We start from the raw sequence: 15,991 nt of genomic DNA, 5'->3' as shown, positions 1-15,991 counted from the left end.
TTTCTCCATCCCCAAACCTTCAGCGTAACATTCCATTAGCGTCTTATTTCCACGCCATCTACGTATCCCATCGGAAGCATGCATCCGTCCCGCGGGAAAAGGAACCCCAGATCCGGGAAGCATCGATTCGATGAGTCCTTTTCCCTCCCTATAAACCATGTCTGAATCTGCGCATGCAAAGCGTCGTCTGCGGCGCATCCCTGACGAATCCCGTAAACGGAATGCCCAAAGCTGTGATCGTTGCCGAAAGGTGAGTATCTGCTGTAAAGTTCATGGGTGATGGGTTGGTGTTGACTTGGTGTAGAGGCGGTGCAAATGTGTACCTGATCCTTCGGGTGCAGGCTGTGTGAATTGTCTTGAACATAACGTCACTTGCTCGTATACGGCGCCACGAAAGACGCGCTTCTATGGGAGTGTGGATGATTTGAGTGATAGGTCTGTCTCAGTTCTGCATATCTTGTGTAACGTCGTTGACACCACTAGGTATCGATGTCTCGAAGCTATTGTCAGAGGCGCTTTTCCGAATGAGACTCTTGATCATGTTAGTGATCTTACACAATTGGGCCAGAAGATGGGGTATAAGATGCCTGATGTTTCTGACCCCAATAGAACACATATGAGAGTCGAGGATCTAGTGCAGAATCCTTCCAGTACAGAGCAGACTCCGAGTACGGGGCCAGATATCATCACGGGGGGTTCGAAAGCTGATACGTCGCCGAGGAGTTCAAAGTCACCTAGTGAGGAACCACAATCGTCGCTTGTGAAGGATAACTCTGGTCATGAGCACTATATCGGACCTTCAGGGACTCTCAACTTCTGGAATCAACTTCGGAATCTGGTGGATTCGAATAATAGCCCTTATCCATCACCTGGCCGTGAAGGAGTCACCAAGTTCACGCAGGATAATACAAGTCGGCTTTTAGAAGCTGATGGCCAAGACGACGATGATCAACCACCACGTACTGCAGCAACACCTCAAGATGGACCATCTCCTGGATCCATCACCTCCGCTATCGCACGCGACTTTACCCGCCTACCAACAGCAGATATGGATGAAATACTCGGCCAATTTCCCTCAAATGAAGTCCTTGATCTACTCATCCAGTCGTACTTCAAGAATGCCCATGATGACTTTCCTCTTTTTCACAGAGCGACTTTTGAGGAAGAGTACGAAAGCTTCATCGTTGAAGCTCGGAGCAATTCTCGACTCCCTTCGAGACCGCTTCGATTACCAGACTGGGGATGGATAGGCTGTCTTCATATGATTGTGGTATTTGGATCTATCGCTGATAGGTCGATACCCAACGTTGATCATTCTGCTCTTCGAAGAAGATCTATTGCTGTTGCTAGGGGCTTGCTCCCTCAGTTCATCTCGAAGTGCTCACTTACGAATGTTCGAGTTCTACTGCTTCTTTCATTATTTTTGCACAACAATAATGAAAGAAATGCTGCGTGGAACATCGCAGGAACAGCCACTCGGATCTCCTTTGCTCTTGGTCTTCATCGCTCAGACATGGGTGCCTCATTCAGGCCATTAGAAAGGGAAGTTCGAAAATGGGTCTTTTGTACACTCTACTCTTTCGAACAATTCCTTGCTTCAAGTCTTGGCCGACCCAGTGGTCTCCAAGAACTCGACGTCGAAGTCGTTCCACCACGAGAAGACTTCGTAGAAGGAGGTATAGGGACTGATGCAAGACTTGTATCATGGTCTGTCAAACTTCAAGCCATTCTTGCGCGAACAAGACTCTTGCACGTTGGTATCAGTCAAAGCTCAGGGCCGACGCTGGATGAGATCTTGAACGCGTTGAATGGTTGGAAGAAGGATATTGGAAAAGCACCCGGTCTCGACGTGTCGTGGATTAAAATGGAGGGGCCGGCCCTGGAATCTATCGATCATGAAGGAGCTGTTGATATGGAGGAACTGAAAGTCTCTTTGGCATGGAAGACACGAGCTCAACTTCGCGCCGTTTTGCTTCTACATATTCACTTCCATTACATCGCCATCGTGGCTACACGTCCCCTTCTCCTTCGCGACGTAGCAGCAGCACGGAAAGAAGATGCACCGAAAACTCCGGTTCCTACACGTGCAGCTCTATGTGTTAAGCACGCGTGTCAACTGAGTTACCTTATGATACTCCTAGATCACTTTGATGTGATCAATGGTCTTTCTGGCCTCGATATCTTTTACGCCTACTGCTCTGCTATGATCCTAATCCTGTGGTTATTACGATTACGCCCTGGCGAAGGTGCAGAGAGCATCGGACCAGATGAAGTAATGCTCCAGAACAAAGTCCGTCGTCTCGTCGCTACCTTACGAAACGTCATCAACCACACGGATAAATGCGGCTCAATGAAGCGATTAGCTCAGGTCGTTGATACCTTCTCAGAGTGCGCCAACAATCCGACTGATCCTCCGGGTACAGCGAATTTACCCCCGCAAGGGATCAACATGAACAATCTGCCGTATCCGGCCGGTTGGTCAGCTGAACAAGTGCAAGTGCAGCAGGGTCAAGGGGTGGCGCTGGGGTCGATGGAGGGACTGTTGGACTTTTTGCCGTTTCCGGGGTTTGGGATGGCTGAGGGATCTTTGGCGCAGTATGTGCCGGGGAGTGAGATGGAGATGACGGGGTGGCATGATATGGAGTTTTTGATGGAGGGGTATGGGGATCAGAGTAGAACGAATTATTAGACGGTGATATGATACTTACGATAGATTTAATAATTGATTCAGGATGTGAAACAGTTCCGGGAGGAAATTGAACCTGTTGATGTCTGGCGTAGTCAGCTCCAAGCTACAGCTGCGCTTGTGGCTGAAGACGAGTCGTCTTCAACTGGGAGTGTGCTAACAGAACTCGAATCGTGTTCTGGTCAAGAAGACACCGCTCAACCGAACGATACTATGGATTAGTCGGCGGATCTTATCATCGCAGGGGTGAGTTGGCGAAGACGGAATTCCGTGTCACATTGAAAGCATCGTAGTCGAACATGAACCTTCACCCACTGCCGTATCTAGTGCAGCCCGGATTTCAGCTTACGGGGAATGTAAGACGGAGAAAGAAGCTTCTCCGAAGGATTATTCCCGGAGGATCCGCGGGATATGCAGCTTGAGCTGATTTGAGTAGGTAAGTAATGCATTGAAGTTCCGATATTACTGCATTAGAGTTGCCTATTACAGAAGAGCCTATTGGGGTTCAGTATCTCAACACCAACTCACCCTCGGGTCATATGTTTCTGACACTAGACGCGAGCGAAGGATTCACGTGCTGTAGTTGAAGCAGTCAGGATCAGTGCTCATTTAACCGAGTGGCAGGATCACTGCATAGCACCTCTTTGGAACCCTCACATAAAGACATATATTCCCCGCCAAGTCCGGCAGTAAGCCACGTTATGCCAGTGAAGATAAGCTTGTTCGGCCAGTGACACACCCCAAAATGACCAAAGTAGTCACAGTTCTAATGACCCTTCTGGGCACTGCCTTCGCTCAGATCGACAGAACCTGTATCGACATCGCCTTCAACTCCGAAACAAACACATTATCGGGTAAATGTCAGCCCCGCGACAACTCAGGCTACATCCCGTCTGAGCTGGACCTCAACGACTGTTTTGGCTACGACGGCAGCACCATTACAGTGAGTCGTGCTCGTGAAAGCATTTCGATTCATGAAAGCTGAGGAATATGTTAGCCAACTTATCATGGAAACTTTGCTGAAAGCTGTCACGGGTGTGAGATGTTTGTAGCGCCTGATCCATGGTACGGTGGTGCAGAGTACTGGATTAGGTGCACTTGTGAAGGGCAGAGTGAAAAGGTCGCTGTTCCTATCGGTGAGTTGACCTGAGGCGAGATTATTGTGAGATTATAGCTGATTGAGACTAATAGAAGCGGCGGTGGCACACGAGTATGTGTCTAACAAGGATGGTCACTTGCTTTGTTGATGGAGAGGTGGTGCGAAAGTCCCGTGTGGAATCCCTCCCAAGCTTGTGTTTTCAAGATTCACCAAGAAAAGGTCCAAATTGGCGGTGTTAGGTCAACGTTTTTGATCGCTGGCTGCTTGTTCAACAAGTCCCTGACGCAGTGAACAAAACAATTCGTTGTGTGATTCTTTGTCCATGCGTCGAAACGAAGGCTGAAAGAAATGTTCAGATGTAACAGGATCTCAATCAGAACATGAAATATTTGAAGTTCAGTCAAGTTAATCTTCAGCCTATGTATAAGTAGTGATCTATTCGAATCGTAGGCTTTGGATCTATCATTCTCAACAACGAGCTCAATTACTAACTACTACAACAAATACCAGCCCACACAACGAAAACCCAAAACATGTCCTCTGATAAGAACCCTGATCAAGACCCTGAGTCCCTGTCTTCTGATACGGAGACCTCTCAAGAATCTCAACCAGTTACACTGGACCTTCTCCCCACTGAAGTTCTTCTCCAGATTTCAGGTGAACCCGGAAAAGACCAAGACACCATCTCCGCTGAGGAGTTCAAGAGTTTATGCTTGCTCAGTCCTCCTCTCAGCCAAGTGTACCTCAAATCTTACTATCTTGGGGATAACTGCAGCGCGTTTCGTCAGGCAGTTAGAAGCGCTAATATCAGGGCGATGGATCGATGCGCTCAGTTTGGAGCTGTAGCTGACACGAGATGGGAACTGCCTGAGTCTGACGGTTGTCAATGCATTTCTGAGCGTCAGCATACCCACCACAGGCCTATAGATGAGCTACTGGAGTGCCTTTACCTGGGCGAAACCCCCATTGACCAGTGCGTCGACGCTTTGGAGTGGCTGCTGGAGAGAAAGTTTGACATGAGAGAGCAGCAAGACCAGCCGTGGTATATAGCAAACGACTATTGCGATCATGTCCCTGAATTTCTGGTTACGATCCTGAGCAAGAGTCCTGATCGTGTCCGCACAGAAGGCATTTGCCAGATGATCAAGATGCTGCACAGCCACGGTTACTCACTCCCTTTGCACATGAATTTTGCATCTTTCATGGATCGGTGCCAGAGCTGGGAAGATCATGGAACTGTACGATTTATCACGGGGCCTCTTGACGTGGCTCTACGCTCCCATTGCCCACCTGACCTTCTTGAGCTTGTCCTCCGAGATTATGTGCGACGCCTTGTAGGTTTCGAAGTTATCTATGAAGAGCCCTCCCAACCTCTCATGCAAAGATGGGCAGGGAAGTATCGCTTTGACGAGCCCTTCGACTTACAATTTGGAGGAGGAGTGGTGGAAACAGCCGACGTGTCGTGGTGGCAACTCACCAATTTACTGTACACTACCTGGGGGCTCTTCCTGGATCTGATGGATAGCTCTACGGCCTGGGCGGAGGAGTATCCTGGTGAAGCCGCAGATGTGTTTGAGAAGAAGATTGAGATTCTCATCGAGTACCAAGTGCTCAACCAGGATGAAGAGGGAATGCTGAGGGGCATCGTGCAGGCTATGCGATCCATGACTACTCCTACCAAAGTTAGCAGTAATGGTGTTGTCAGTGATTCGGACTCTCAGCGCTGCTGGGACGCACTGTACAGTGCGATCATCCCTTTCAGGCCTATCGAAGATTACTGGATTTTGGATAGTTGGGATCTCATTGATCCTCTCATTAGATATGGATTCCCCATATCATGCCATCGTTTCCACGTTGACCCCGAGTACAATGTTTACAAGATGTATCACGACTATCAGATGCAGAATGACCAGAGTAGACCGACCTTGAATCGTCCATGGGGTACCGAGGGAGTTTCGAAGCGAGAAGACGGAAAGTGGGTAGATCGCGAGTGGAGGCGTGTGTTTCATAGCAATGATGGCACAGGCCTTGGAAGTCCGGGAGGGGAGAACTACCCTTATTGGAGATTACCGCATTGGACCAAGGGGGCTAGCTTCGCGGATATCGACAAGGCTGTATGTGACCGTTGGGCGGAACTTGAGAGCAAGAAGCGTGCCGATCATGGCGCTTAGATAAGATAGAAGCAGTATTCTTAGTCAAGGATAGAATATACTTAGAGGTTATACCCTATCGATTACTATTATAGTCTTTTTGATCTGCAATAATGTAGTTTCTTGTGTTTTAGCCAAGGCATACTTGATGTGATGGCGATTGAGGGCATTGTTGCAATGTTTTTCCACTTTGATTGTAACTTGCTTTTTGTGTAACCATCCCTGCAGGCTGTATCAGCCAGTTGATAGGCGGCCTGTGTTTGATCAACATGGTGGCTTGCCAAGCCTCAATGCAGTTCTGACGTGGCATGAAGCCTCGCCGCGTCTGGATCTGACAGTCAATTAAGGATATGCTCTTCGCATTTCCCTTTCTTTCTAAATTATAATTTCCTGTCAGCTCTCTTAACTGCAACCTTTTCAATTCGTCATACAGTTGCATGAACTTTCTTTGCCCACCGGTCATGGATAGGTCAAATCTGAATAATTACCATATCACAATCGTGGCGCCGTCGCCGGAAGACTACGAGACGGCCAGAGCCTTATTGGACGAACCTGATCCAGAATATTATCTGACAAGCTCGGGAGCTGCATGCTCGCTTGGAAAAGTCGGCCCTCACAATGTTGTCCTGGTAGGGAAAGCGGAGGACATGGCTGATGTCTCTGTCTTCGTCAAAGACACTGTCGACGCTTTACTCGAAGTTTTCCCGTTTATTCGAGCTGGCTTTCTAATCGGGGTCGATGGCACAGTACCCGAAGAGAGCCCTGCCAAAGTTGGCGATATCGTCGTGGCATTTCCGCAAGGCTCTCAACCTGGGCAAGTTCAGTTCGACGTCAGTGACACAATTGCTTCGAATCACATCTCAACGACTTTTGAAATGAGCCATCCATCTTCCTATATCAAATCTGTTATCAACATCATCCAATTTCCGGAGGGTCGCCAGCACTGGGGACAATATCTGCAACATCAATCACCTCGAGCAGAGGTTGCCTCCACAAAGGATCTGCAGCCGCCGGAACGAAATACCGATAAAGCCAACAAAGTTCTAAGGGGAAAAGTAGCATCATCTACTCGTCTCCTCTCTGATTGTGATTTAGCCAACAAGATCGGATGCGACAACAAGATCATGTGCTTCGAACGGGCCGCTGCCACTATCAAATCAAGATTCCCAATATTAACTATCTGTGGCATAGTTAGCTCTACAGATTCCTGTTCTCCAAAATTGGGTGAATCTGCGTTACGTCAAATCAAAATGGCCACAGTCATTTATACTATGTTTGTCTCTCATCATATCAGTACCGCCAAATTGGAAGACGAGTATGCCTTTACAGACAGATATCAATACGAGCCGTTTGATTTGGAGAGTGCTGGATTTCGATTGGTACTACTTAAAAAGGGCGTTCGATCACAATTGCGGTGCCAACTTTGGCAAGCGTACCTCAATGACAACGACATAATCCCCTATGAAGCACTGTCTTATACCTGGGAAAGTCAGAGTACACCACATGAGATCATAGTAGATGAAAAGATATTGCCAATCACTGAAAGCCTGTACGAAGCTCTCTGTCACTTGAGGAGACCTGACGCGGACCGGATGCTTTGGATTGATGCTCTGTGCATTGACCAGACCAATATCAAGGAGCGCGGTCACCAAGTCAATCGCATGGGAGAGATCTACAAGAAAGCCGACAAAGTGATCGTCTGGCTTGGATATCTGAGTGGCAATGCCACACAGCTAAAATCTGCCATCACCATGCTCGAAGCGCAAGTTGCGCAACTGCCAGGCGTCGCTCGAGGATGGCCTCGTGAAGACCCCCGATGGAAGTCACAGTGGAGACAGATTGAAGACAACCTCGGACCTTTTTGTCGCGATAAGTTGGTGGATGGCCTTGAAAGCTTTATGGAAAAGCCATGGTTTTCAAGAGTTTGGATCTTGCAGGAAGTGGCCAACGCGAAAAAGATTATCGTGACATGTAATCTGGGGGAAATACCGGGGTGGATTTTTGCCCTACTTCCACATGCTATGGAGGTCAAGGTTACTGAACAATTTCAAGCTGTCTTGGATATTATGCCTCATCCATTGACACCCTCAGCATCGCGCAAAGAAACCAGAAACCTCAGCAACTTGCTGTGGAAGTTTAGAGGGTGCAAAGCCACAGATCCGCGAGACAGAGTATACGCATTACTCGGCATGGCGACCGATAGGAAAGAAAGCGCCATTCAACCTGATTACGCTAAGGAGGAGCATATGGTGATGAAGGACTTGTATGCTTACATCCTAGGAGGAGAGTGGCCAGTTTATGATTCACCAGCATCGAATATTCAGGATTTGCAGCAAAAACTCCCAGACATGTCCAGGCGAAAGCTTCAGCAAATGCTCCAGAGCACCTTTCGAACAGATCTGCTGGAGCATTTTTTGTGCCGCCAAAGCTTGATATCAATGATGACCGATGACTATCTCTTCAACGCTATGCACCATGGAAGCAGTGTCATGCAAGCGCTGTTGGATAAGAGTACACCTCTGCCTGATATCTCTTTAGACCTTGGTTTGGAGTGCCTTCAAAGGTTCCCTGATGTATTTGAGGTCCTGCTGCGAAGACCTGACTGTAACTTTGAGAATATGCCGAGATTCGTCGCTCGAGCTATACAATGTCGACCTCAGCTTTTCGAGCGGCTCGTTAAATCGCATTCCGATCCAGTACAATTGAGGCACGATGCCTTGTTACGGGCCATACTAAGATGGCGGCCAGTTGCTCTTCGGTCCGCTATATTGGCCATGAAAGGCACATTCGAACTAGAAGAAGATCTCTTTATCACATCAATCAACTACGGTCCACGCACTCTCAAGTGTATACTCGCAGGCTGTACAAGGCCCTTTAATGTAACGAAAAAGGTGTATGGACAAGCTGTTGAAGCGGGTGTTGAAATACTGTCCTACCTCTTCCCGGAGTCATCTTACAAATTAACAGTTACAGAATCCTCTGCTGCTTCCTCTATTATAAGAATTTGCGAACATGGGATAGATTCACATAGTTCGGGGTTCTTTAACTCTCTTCATGGCTCCACAGAGTACAAGCTGCAGATCACAGACGAGTTGATGTCGCTGGCTAAGCAGGACAAACTCGGTATAATTCTACCTATGATATCTAGAATACGAAAAAGGGAGAAAGACGTCAGTGATGAGGTTGCGATAAGCGCAATCCAATGTGGCCCTGAGGCCTTCATGGCACTTCTTAACAAAAGAGGAACGAACTTTAGAGTCACAAAGCGGATTCGCGAAGTGGCTATCAAGCATTCATATGCATTTGAGGCACTGGGGCTAAGACGCCACAGCGAGGTTTTCACTGAATCTCTTAACCTGGATCAATGTGTTCTACCTGGGATGCAGCCCCCTCGGCCGGCACACATGGACGAGGTACAAGCCCCAGAGTCAACAAACAGGGTCGCGAAGTGGCTAGCGAGCATTTCTAAGCGCATGAGGTACTAAAGAAGGGGCCGGGGGCAAGGGGTTAGGGGAAACAGTCGTTTTTCAAATTATTTTCTTGTCAGAATTTATTCTATAGCCATTAGTTACGCATTATGGTATAATGTCTGAGTTTTAACCATTTGCAGTTCAGACCTGTGGCTACCTAGGTTGCTAGGCTCGAAGGTAGAACGCTAGAGGAAAATACTCTATGTAAGAGGATGATTTCTTCTCATCTTCCTCCCCAGCCTACTAACTCCTTGTGACATGCATCCCATCCAGTAAAGTAAGGTGATCTAGCCTCACCACCAACCTCAGAACCGGCAGACCTCGCGAGGTATTCCAATACCATATTCCCCCAGAGCCAACTCGCCGCTCCCTTACCAGGATGCAAGCCATCCTGATATAGATTCCCAAGAAGATGAATCAACTTAGCCCACTCAAACATCTCATGGCTGGCCTGTTCCGCCACAGCCCTCCCCAAACGATCCATCTCCATCATTATAGCATCGCCCATACCACTCTCCCTGTGAACCGTCAAGGCCCTAAACATAATCGGGACATCTTCCCCAAACTCATGATTTAGCCTCTTGGCGATCTTCTTTATGCGCGCAGTCACAAAACGGACCTCCTCCCAAGCCATCTGCCTGTTTTTCAAGGTCATAGACTTGTCCCCCTCATTATGCATCGCCGCACCACCCTCCCAGAAAGCACGCTGGTCCCAAAGACCGTTCTGCCAGAGAATTAGATCTGGACGGCCGGAGGGGCCTTGGATAGGTGCTTCGTGGGGTTTCCAGAAGATGTTCCAGCGTTCTTCCCAGGCCACGTTCTTCAGGTTTTCGATCCACCACCAGTCGGGGCGGTAGGTGAAGGAGCCGACAGAGTGGAGGTAGACGAGCGTAAGGTTGAATGCGGGTACTTCGCAAATGCCTTTTGCTTGACGGCCTGTTTTGTCCTGGATAGGAAGATACATCTTGCTGCCGAACTCTTCGCAGAAGAATTGTGTCATGTAGCGATCGACCGAGTCTCCGAACATAACGACACGGCGACCCCACAGCCAGCCGAGGTCATTATCATCTTTCATGTTGACAAAGTCATTGACTGTTGTGTTCATCGTCGATGGGACAGTAGCTTCTACTACTTTGCGACGGCGTCGACTCTCAACGACAGCCATGCGCATCCATTGTTGAGGATTACCAGGGGCATTGAGATACTCTGGTTCAACAGCTGTATCATTGAAGATGATCTCGTGCTTCGGTGGATAAGCTGCGTACTCGGGTGGTTCCGAATTAAGGTAATCCTCCGTGAAAGGAATCCATTGCGTTTCTCTATAAGCTTTCGGCTCTTTGGGTGTGTAAAGGTATCCCGGTCGACGATACGGATCTTCGCAATTACGTGTAGGTTCTGGTGTAGGTTCAGGAGTGACTGTTGCTACCGGTGTAGGTGTAGGTGTAAAAGAGGGAATGCTTCTATACTGTTAACATAGATTCAACAGGGCAGATGCAACACTCACGTCGTTTGCGACGAGTCACAGAACTGTTGTGCCTTTCGATGCGCAAACTCAACAGGCGACCGTACAGTATCAGAATAAAAAGTAGAAAGAACGACAAAGAAGAAAATGCCCAGTGCAGTGACGATCCCAACTCGTAGCGCAGGGCGCGACGGTAGACTTGCCGCGACAGCCATGATCGCGTGAGAAAGGGAAGAAGAACAAGACAAGATCACAGTCAAAGTCTGGGATGATGTACTGTCACTCTTAAGGAGAACCGGATAAAGTGGCCCGCAGAAACTCCTGAACATCCATGCCCCGTCATCTCAAAGGATTCGCGGACTGTGTCTGTACTGGGCTGTGCTTAGGACCTGTTGGTTGAACACAGATTGATGGAAGCACCCACTACATTTCAGCTTAAGTGTTCCCAGGCTTGGCGAGACCCCTAGTTTTTAGATGCCGGTGTCAGAACTTACAAATCCCGGGACCAGCCCTACAGTTACGAACATCCTCCGATAGAGTTTTTACTTTTGAACCAAGTGGAACACAGTAGGCACGAGATAGAGAAGATGATCTCCTGGGCAGATTCGAGCTTGAGGGAAATGTCTCCTGATTACATTGTGGAAATGGAAAGCTTACTGCTGATGAAGTGATATGTGGAGACAATATGAAAGATGCAACCGTTTGCAGCATGAGTGGGTTGCAGATCATCAGGAGATTCGTCATGTTGGAGATCCATAAAAAGACTTTTCAAGCTTTTGCCAACGTCTTTGGACAGGGGTGGCCTGAGGAGGCTTGGAATGAGGGGACTTTGGATTGGTCCATGATTATGATGTGATGTTAGTTGTAGGTTGTCATTCGCAGAGAGGCTAGGGGAGGAAAGAATACTCAGGACCTTGGTCCTAGGTGATAAAAGGACTTAGGTAGCTTATTATAAATTTAGTGTAATTTTACTAAGTTTAGGATATCTTTTACTGAGTTTATTTTTAATACCCCATATTCAGTTCTGAGATTTTTTGCCCCCCCCCCCACCACCCGGTGGAAGAAGGGCATAGCTTCACACCATCACTTACTGACAAGTCGGAAATGTATGCTCAAAGAGGACCTGTCAGCATTAGCCGAAGTCCCGAAATGCAGGTTCACAGTCACAATCCTATCTCGCTTGGTTCGAAGGATGCATCCTTTTTGGGGCACTCGTCACATTATCTATCATTCCTTTCCATGATATGACTTTCAGTATAAGTGGATAACTCTATCGCTGTCATAACTATGGCATAAGGCTGCATGTATGAGCACAAAGCATCCCAGTTTCACGAGGTGTTTCATCTAAAAACCGGGCCGGGAATAACAATCTGTCTCTGACATTAGATAAGGATGGCGCGTAAGCTTTTTCCTTACCTTAATCTTAAAAAGGTGGAATACTGGAGAAGTTCCAAAACTGACGACCCACTAGAAGAGAAATGCTTCCAAGGACAGTCATATGCAGTAAAGCGCAGATCACGCATGTTGCGATTGGCCTTTCGGACAGTTTCACACGTTCTACCGGTGTATGGGTTTATTGATTGCCTAAGTGAAGATGACACACGCGCGAGTCAGTTGACCTCGCTTATCGGGACGGCTTGACAAAGGCCAACGGCGCCAAGTTCTGGGCTTGCCATATAAAACGGTTGATTGCTGCCCAGCTTTGAGCAAATGGCACACACTTGAAGAGCAAAGCTATCGTTCAAAAATCATTCTATCTTCAGTAGGCATCGATGTTACAGCTATGCTACCTATGGTTGAGAGCCCAAAAAAAGACTTCAGCCCCACCACGAAGGTACAAAGCACAAATAAACACCTAAGAGCGATGTGCTTTTTGTCTGATGCAATAACAAATGTCTGTATGTTGCGCGAGAAATTTCGGGCTGCGATGATGCAGAGGTTATCGCGTCTTATAATGGGTATGCTGGAGCGGGATGCGTCCCTCTTTATAGCCGCATCTGCCAAATCCTACCTCAAAGGTCGATGCCACAGGGTAAACAACCTTTAAAAACACCCATAGGATTATACGCGTATAGAACACAAAGCCAAGCCTCAGCTCCGAAAGCCACCGTCGCTTAGCAAGACCGCCCTAACACTGAAACGCGGGAACAGCCAAATAGAGAAGCTCTCCCTGTTTCAAAACGGACATTACAAGGCCCAGCGTTTCCAATGTTTCCAAGCGCCATACAATCGACCAATTGCACTTAACTCCTTGTTACAGGTGTGAATTCTTCCGCTAATAATATTCCGAGTCTTTCATCTCTGTTAAGCATATCTTGACGAAACATTGGCGGGGGTACGCGGGATGGTTTTTCAAGATGCGAGAAGGGAGCTTGGCGTTGGTATTAAAACCCAAGTGTTTGGTCGTGATCTGTGCAGCTGTTCTTGGTTCAAACTACACTCGTTCTTTTTTTCATTCGTTAGACATTGACTGTCACTACATTTCTTGTACCTTTTACTCATTTATCTTATCTGATTCCTTTATAATCTGCTAGACGCAAGATGTCTTCCTCCATTCTTTTCGCTGCCGGCCTTCTTGTCGGCGCCGCTCAGGCCTACACACAGGTCAACGTTGCTTCTCCCTTTATGCTCAAGAACATCGACCCCATTGTCTTTCCCGGAGAGTACAGCAAGTCTCATCTTCACTCGTTCTTCGGGTCCGATGCCGTCACCGTGAACACGAAGACGAGCGCGGAACTGCAGAAGGGCTGCACCAATGCCGAAAACCCCAACGATCTCTCGGTCTACTGGATCCCTACGCCGCTCTACACTGCTGATGGAACGAACTACGAACCCATCCCTGTCATGCGCTTCAGCGCCTATTACAACCTTGGCGAAACACCCGCAGAGGTTCCCATTCCTCAGAACTTGAAGATGGTCGCTGGTGATGCCAATGCTCAGACTAAAGCCGATATGCCCGCCGATGCCAAAGCGGAGTGGACTTGCGAAAGTGAGCCCATCCCCCTCGGCGCAAACGGTTTCCCCACGTCAACCTGCGCAACCCACCTCCAACAACTCCTCTACTTCCCCCAGTGCGTCAACGAACAAACCCTCGAAACAGCCTACAAGTCACGCGACTACGGCACCGCCAACTGGTGTCCCGAGGGCAGCAAGTCCATGCCCCAGCTGCGCTTCAGCATCCGCTACGATCTGCGCAAGGTCCTCCCCAATGGCTGGAGCGGCGAGGCTCCCTTCAAGCTTGCGTGCGGAAATGCGTTCTGCTCGCATGGTGATTTCATCAACGGCTGGACTGAGGAGGCGGCTAAGAACATGGTTGCTACTACGATGGAGAAGCAGAAGTTTAGTGCTGTTGAGGGCGCGCTTGGGGCGCCTGATGCGGGACCGACTTGTGAGGCTAAGGATGCTGATCCGGAGAATGGTACTAGTGATTACAATGAGAGTGTGGCTGTTATGAACAAGCGGGATGTTTCGGCTTGGGGATGGAAGTCCAAGGCTCGTGTTGTTCGTGCTTAGGTTGGTGGTTCGTGATTGGACTTGTCAAGCTACTAGCTCTAGTTGAGGTATATTGGCTAGGGACAACATATCTTTCAAAGCTTGTACATAGTTACTTGTGAATAAACCTGAGTCTTTTCCAACGACATTTCATTCCGTATATTGATCATCGTTCTCGCACAGGCGTTGAGGTTGGAACTCACTAGCAAGTGATGGTCCTGCAGTTAGTAATGAGAGTTTAAGCTACTATTGGTTATTCTTTAGCACCTGACTTGTCATCCGATATCTTAGGCCATTCGTATCAATTCATTCCCGTTTTGCGTGGCTGCTCGGGATCTCTAGCCGCGTTCAACACGGGCGTTCTAAAATGGGTAGTTTTCCGCCCCTCGCCCAAATCAGTCCAACCCCTCCACAAAGACGCCAATCAAGTGAATCAGACTAAAGACTATACATAAAAGCAGACCAATTGAACCCCCCCTTCGCTCTCACTCAAAGATCAAATACCTCAATCATAATTATTCTCACATAATTCATCATGCGCTCAAAACGAGTTATCTCAATCGTCACATGCCACGCAGAAGGCGAAGTCGGCGATGTCATCATTGGCGGCGTCCTCGACGTACCAGCCAAAACAATGCACGATAAGCTCACATACTACATGGCTGAGCGCGATGGTCTTCGACGACTACTCCTCCAAGAACCCAGAGGACGCCTAGAGATGAGCGTTAATTTAATCGTCCCGCCTTGTCGGCCTGATGCAGATGCTGGCTTTCTTATCATGGCGCCGGGAGATTGGGTCCCCATGTCTGGCTCGAATTGTGTCTGCACAACGACTGTTCTTCTCGAGACAGGCATCGTTCCCATGGTTGAGCCTGTTAGTACTGTGAGGTTGGACACAGCTGCAGGGTTAGTGGTTGCGACGGCGGAGTGTGAGAACGGGAAGTGCAGATCTGTGTCGTTTGATAACGTCCCGGCGTTTGTTTATGCTCTCGATAAAGAGATTGACGTTCCTGGGCTGGGAACTGTGGTGGTAGATATTGCATACGGAGGACAGTGGTACGTGCTCGTCAAAGCAGAAGCGCTGGGTCTTCGGGTGGAAACAGTCAATGCAGATCGTCTCATTGATTTCGGCAAGAGATTGAAACAAGCAGTCTTGGCGAACTGCATGCCCACGCACCCTGAGAACCCAGCTATTTGCGGTATCAACAACGTCATCATCACAGAGCCTTTGGAGGACGGGCAAGAAGGCAAGACTGTTAAGCACACTGTTGTTGTCACACCAGGAAGATTGGATAGAAGTCCTTGTGGAACGGGGAGTTCGTCACGCCTGGCTATTCTACATGCCAGGGGCCTTATTGAGGAGGGAGAGTCGGTCAAGTTTAGGAGCATTATTAATACGGAGTTTGTGGGGAGGATTAGAGGGACGACAAAGGTTGGGGAGTTGGATGCGGTGCTACCGACTGTTAAGGGGAGGGCTTGGATTACGGGGGAGAAGAATGTTCATCTTGACCCGGAGGATCCTTTTCCCACTGGGTTTCTACTCTAGAAAGATAATTATGGCATATTATAGCATAAGATTTGATTATAAGTGGTATTTCTAATATAATGAAGCGATAAACGTAGGGTCTTTTG

The 15,991-nt window shown here is 48.3% G+C and overlaps 6 protein-coding genes across 6 annotated transcripts; 5 read left to right on the top strand and 1 right to left on the bottom strand.

Annotated features, from left to right (window-relative positions):
- Nucleotides 1–221: 221 nt before the first annotated feature.
- On the top strand, nt 222–2,908 carry FSUBG_1947 (transcriptional regulatory; the record flags this gene model as incomplete). The annotated part of the gene is made up of 3 exons (XM_036679667.1): nt 222–250; nt 547–2,491; nt 2,732–2,908. The coding sequence occupies 3 exons, from the start codon at nt 222–224 to the stop codon at nt 2,906–2,908; spliced, it is 2,151 nt and encodes a 716-aa protein (XP_036542590.1).
- Nucleotides 2,909–3,431: 523 nt separating this feature from the next.
- FSUBG_1946 (uncharacterized protein) lies at nt 3,432–5,956 on the top strand (the record flags this gene model as incomplete). The annotated part of the gene is made up of 3 exons (XM_036679666.1): nt 3,432–3,629; nt 3,798–3,822; nt 4,296–5,956. 3 exons carry the CDS (start codon nt 3,432–3,434, stop codon nt 5,954–5,956), a joined length of 1,884 nt encoding a protein of 627 aa, XP_036542589.1.
- A 440-nt stretch (nt 5,957–6,396) lies between these two features.
- FSUBG_1945 (heterokaryon incompatibility protein) lies at nt 6,397–9,420 on the top strand (the record flags this gene model as incomplete). The annotated part of the gene is made up of 1 exon (XM_036679665.1): nt 6,397–9,420. One exon carries the CDS (start codon nt 6,397–6,399, stop codon nt 9,418–9,420), a length of 3,024 nt encoding a protein of 1,007 aa, XP_036542588.1.
- Nucleotides 9,421–9,628: 208 nt separating this feature from the next.
- FSUBG_1944 (uncharacterized protein) lies at nt 9,629–11,082 on the bottom strand (the record flags this gene model as incomplete). The annotated part of the gene is made up of 2 exons (XM_036679664.1): nt 9,629–10,865; nt 10,910–11,082. The coding sequence occupies 2 exons, from the start codon at nt 11,080–11,082 to the stop codon at nt 9,629–9,631; spliced, it is 1,410 nt and encodes a 469-aa protein (XP_036542587.1).
- Nucleotides 11,083–13,408: 2,326 nt separating this feature from the next.
- FSUBG_1943 (oxidoreductase) lies at nt 13,409–14,380 on the top strand (the record flags this gene model as incomplete). Its single annotated transcript, XM_036679663.1, has 1 exon — nt 13,409–14,380. The coding sequence occupies one exon, from the start codon at nt 13,409–13,411 to the stop codon at nt 14,378–14,380; it is 972 nt and encodes a 323-aa protein (XP_036542586.1).
- Nucleotides 14,381–14,894: 514 nt separating this feature from the next.
- FSUBG_1942 (proline racemase) lies at nt 14,895–15,905 on the top strand (the record flags this gene model as incomplete). Its single annotated transcript, XM_036679662.1, has 1 exon — nt 14,895–15,905. The coding sequence occupies one exon, from the start codon at nt 14,895–14,897 to the stop codon at nt 15,903–15,905; it is 1,011 nt and encodes a 336-aa protein (XP_036542585.1).
- Nucleotides 15,906–15,991: the final 86 nt, after the last annotated feature.

This window comes from Fusarium subglutinans (genome assembly GCF_013396075.1).
Source record: "Fusarium subglutinans strain NRRL 66333 chromosome Unknown NRRL66333_c0000016, whole genome shotgun sequence".
Classification (NCBI taxonomy): Eukaryota; Fungi; Ascomycota; class Sordariomycetes; order Hypocreales; family Nectriaceae; genus Fusarium; species Fusarium subglutinans.
Note: the sequence above shows the minus strand (reverse complement) of the source record. Positions and strands in the feature narration are given on the sequence as shown.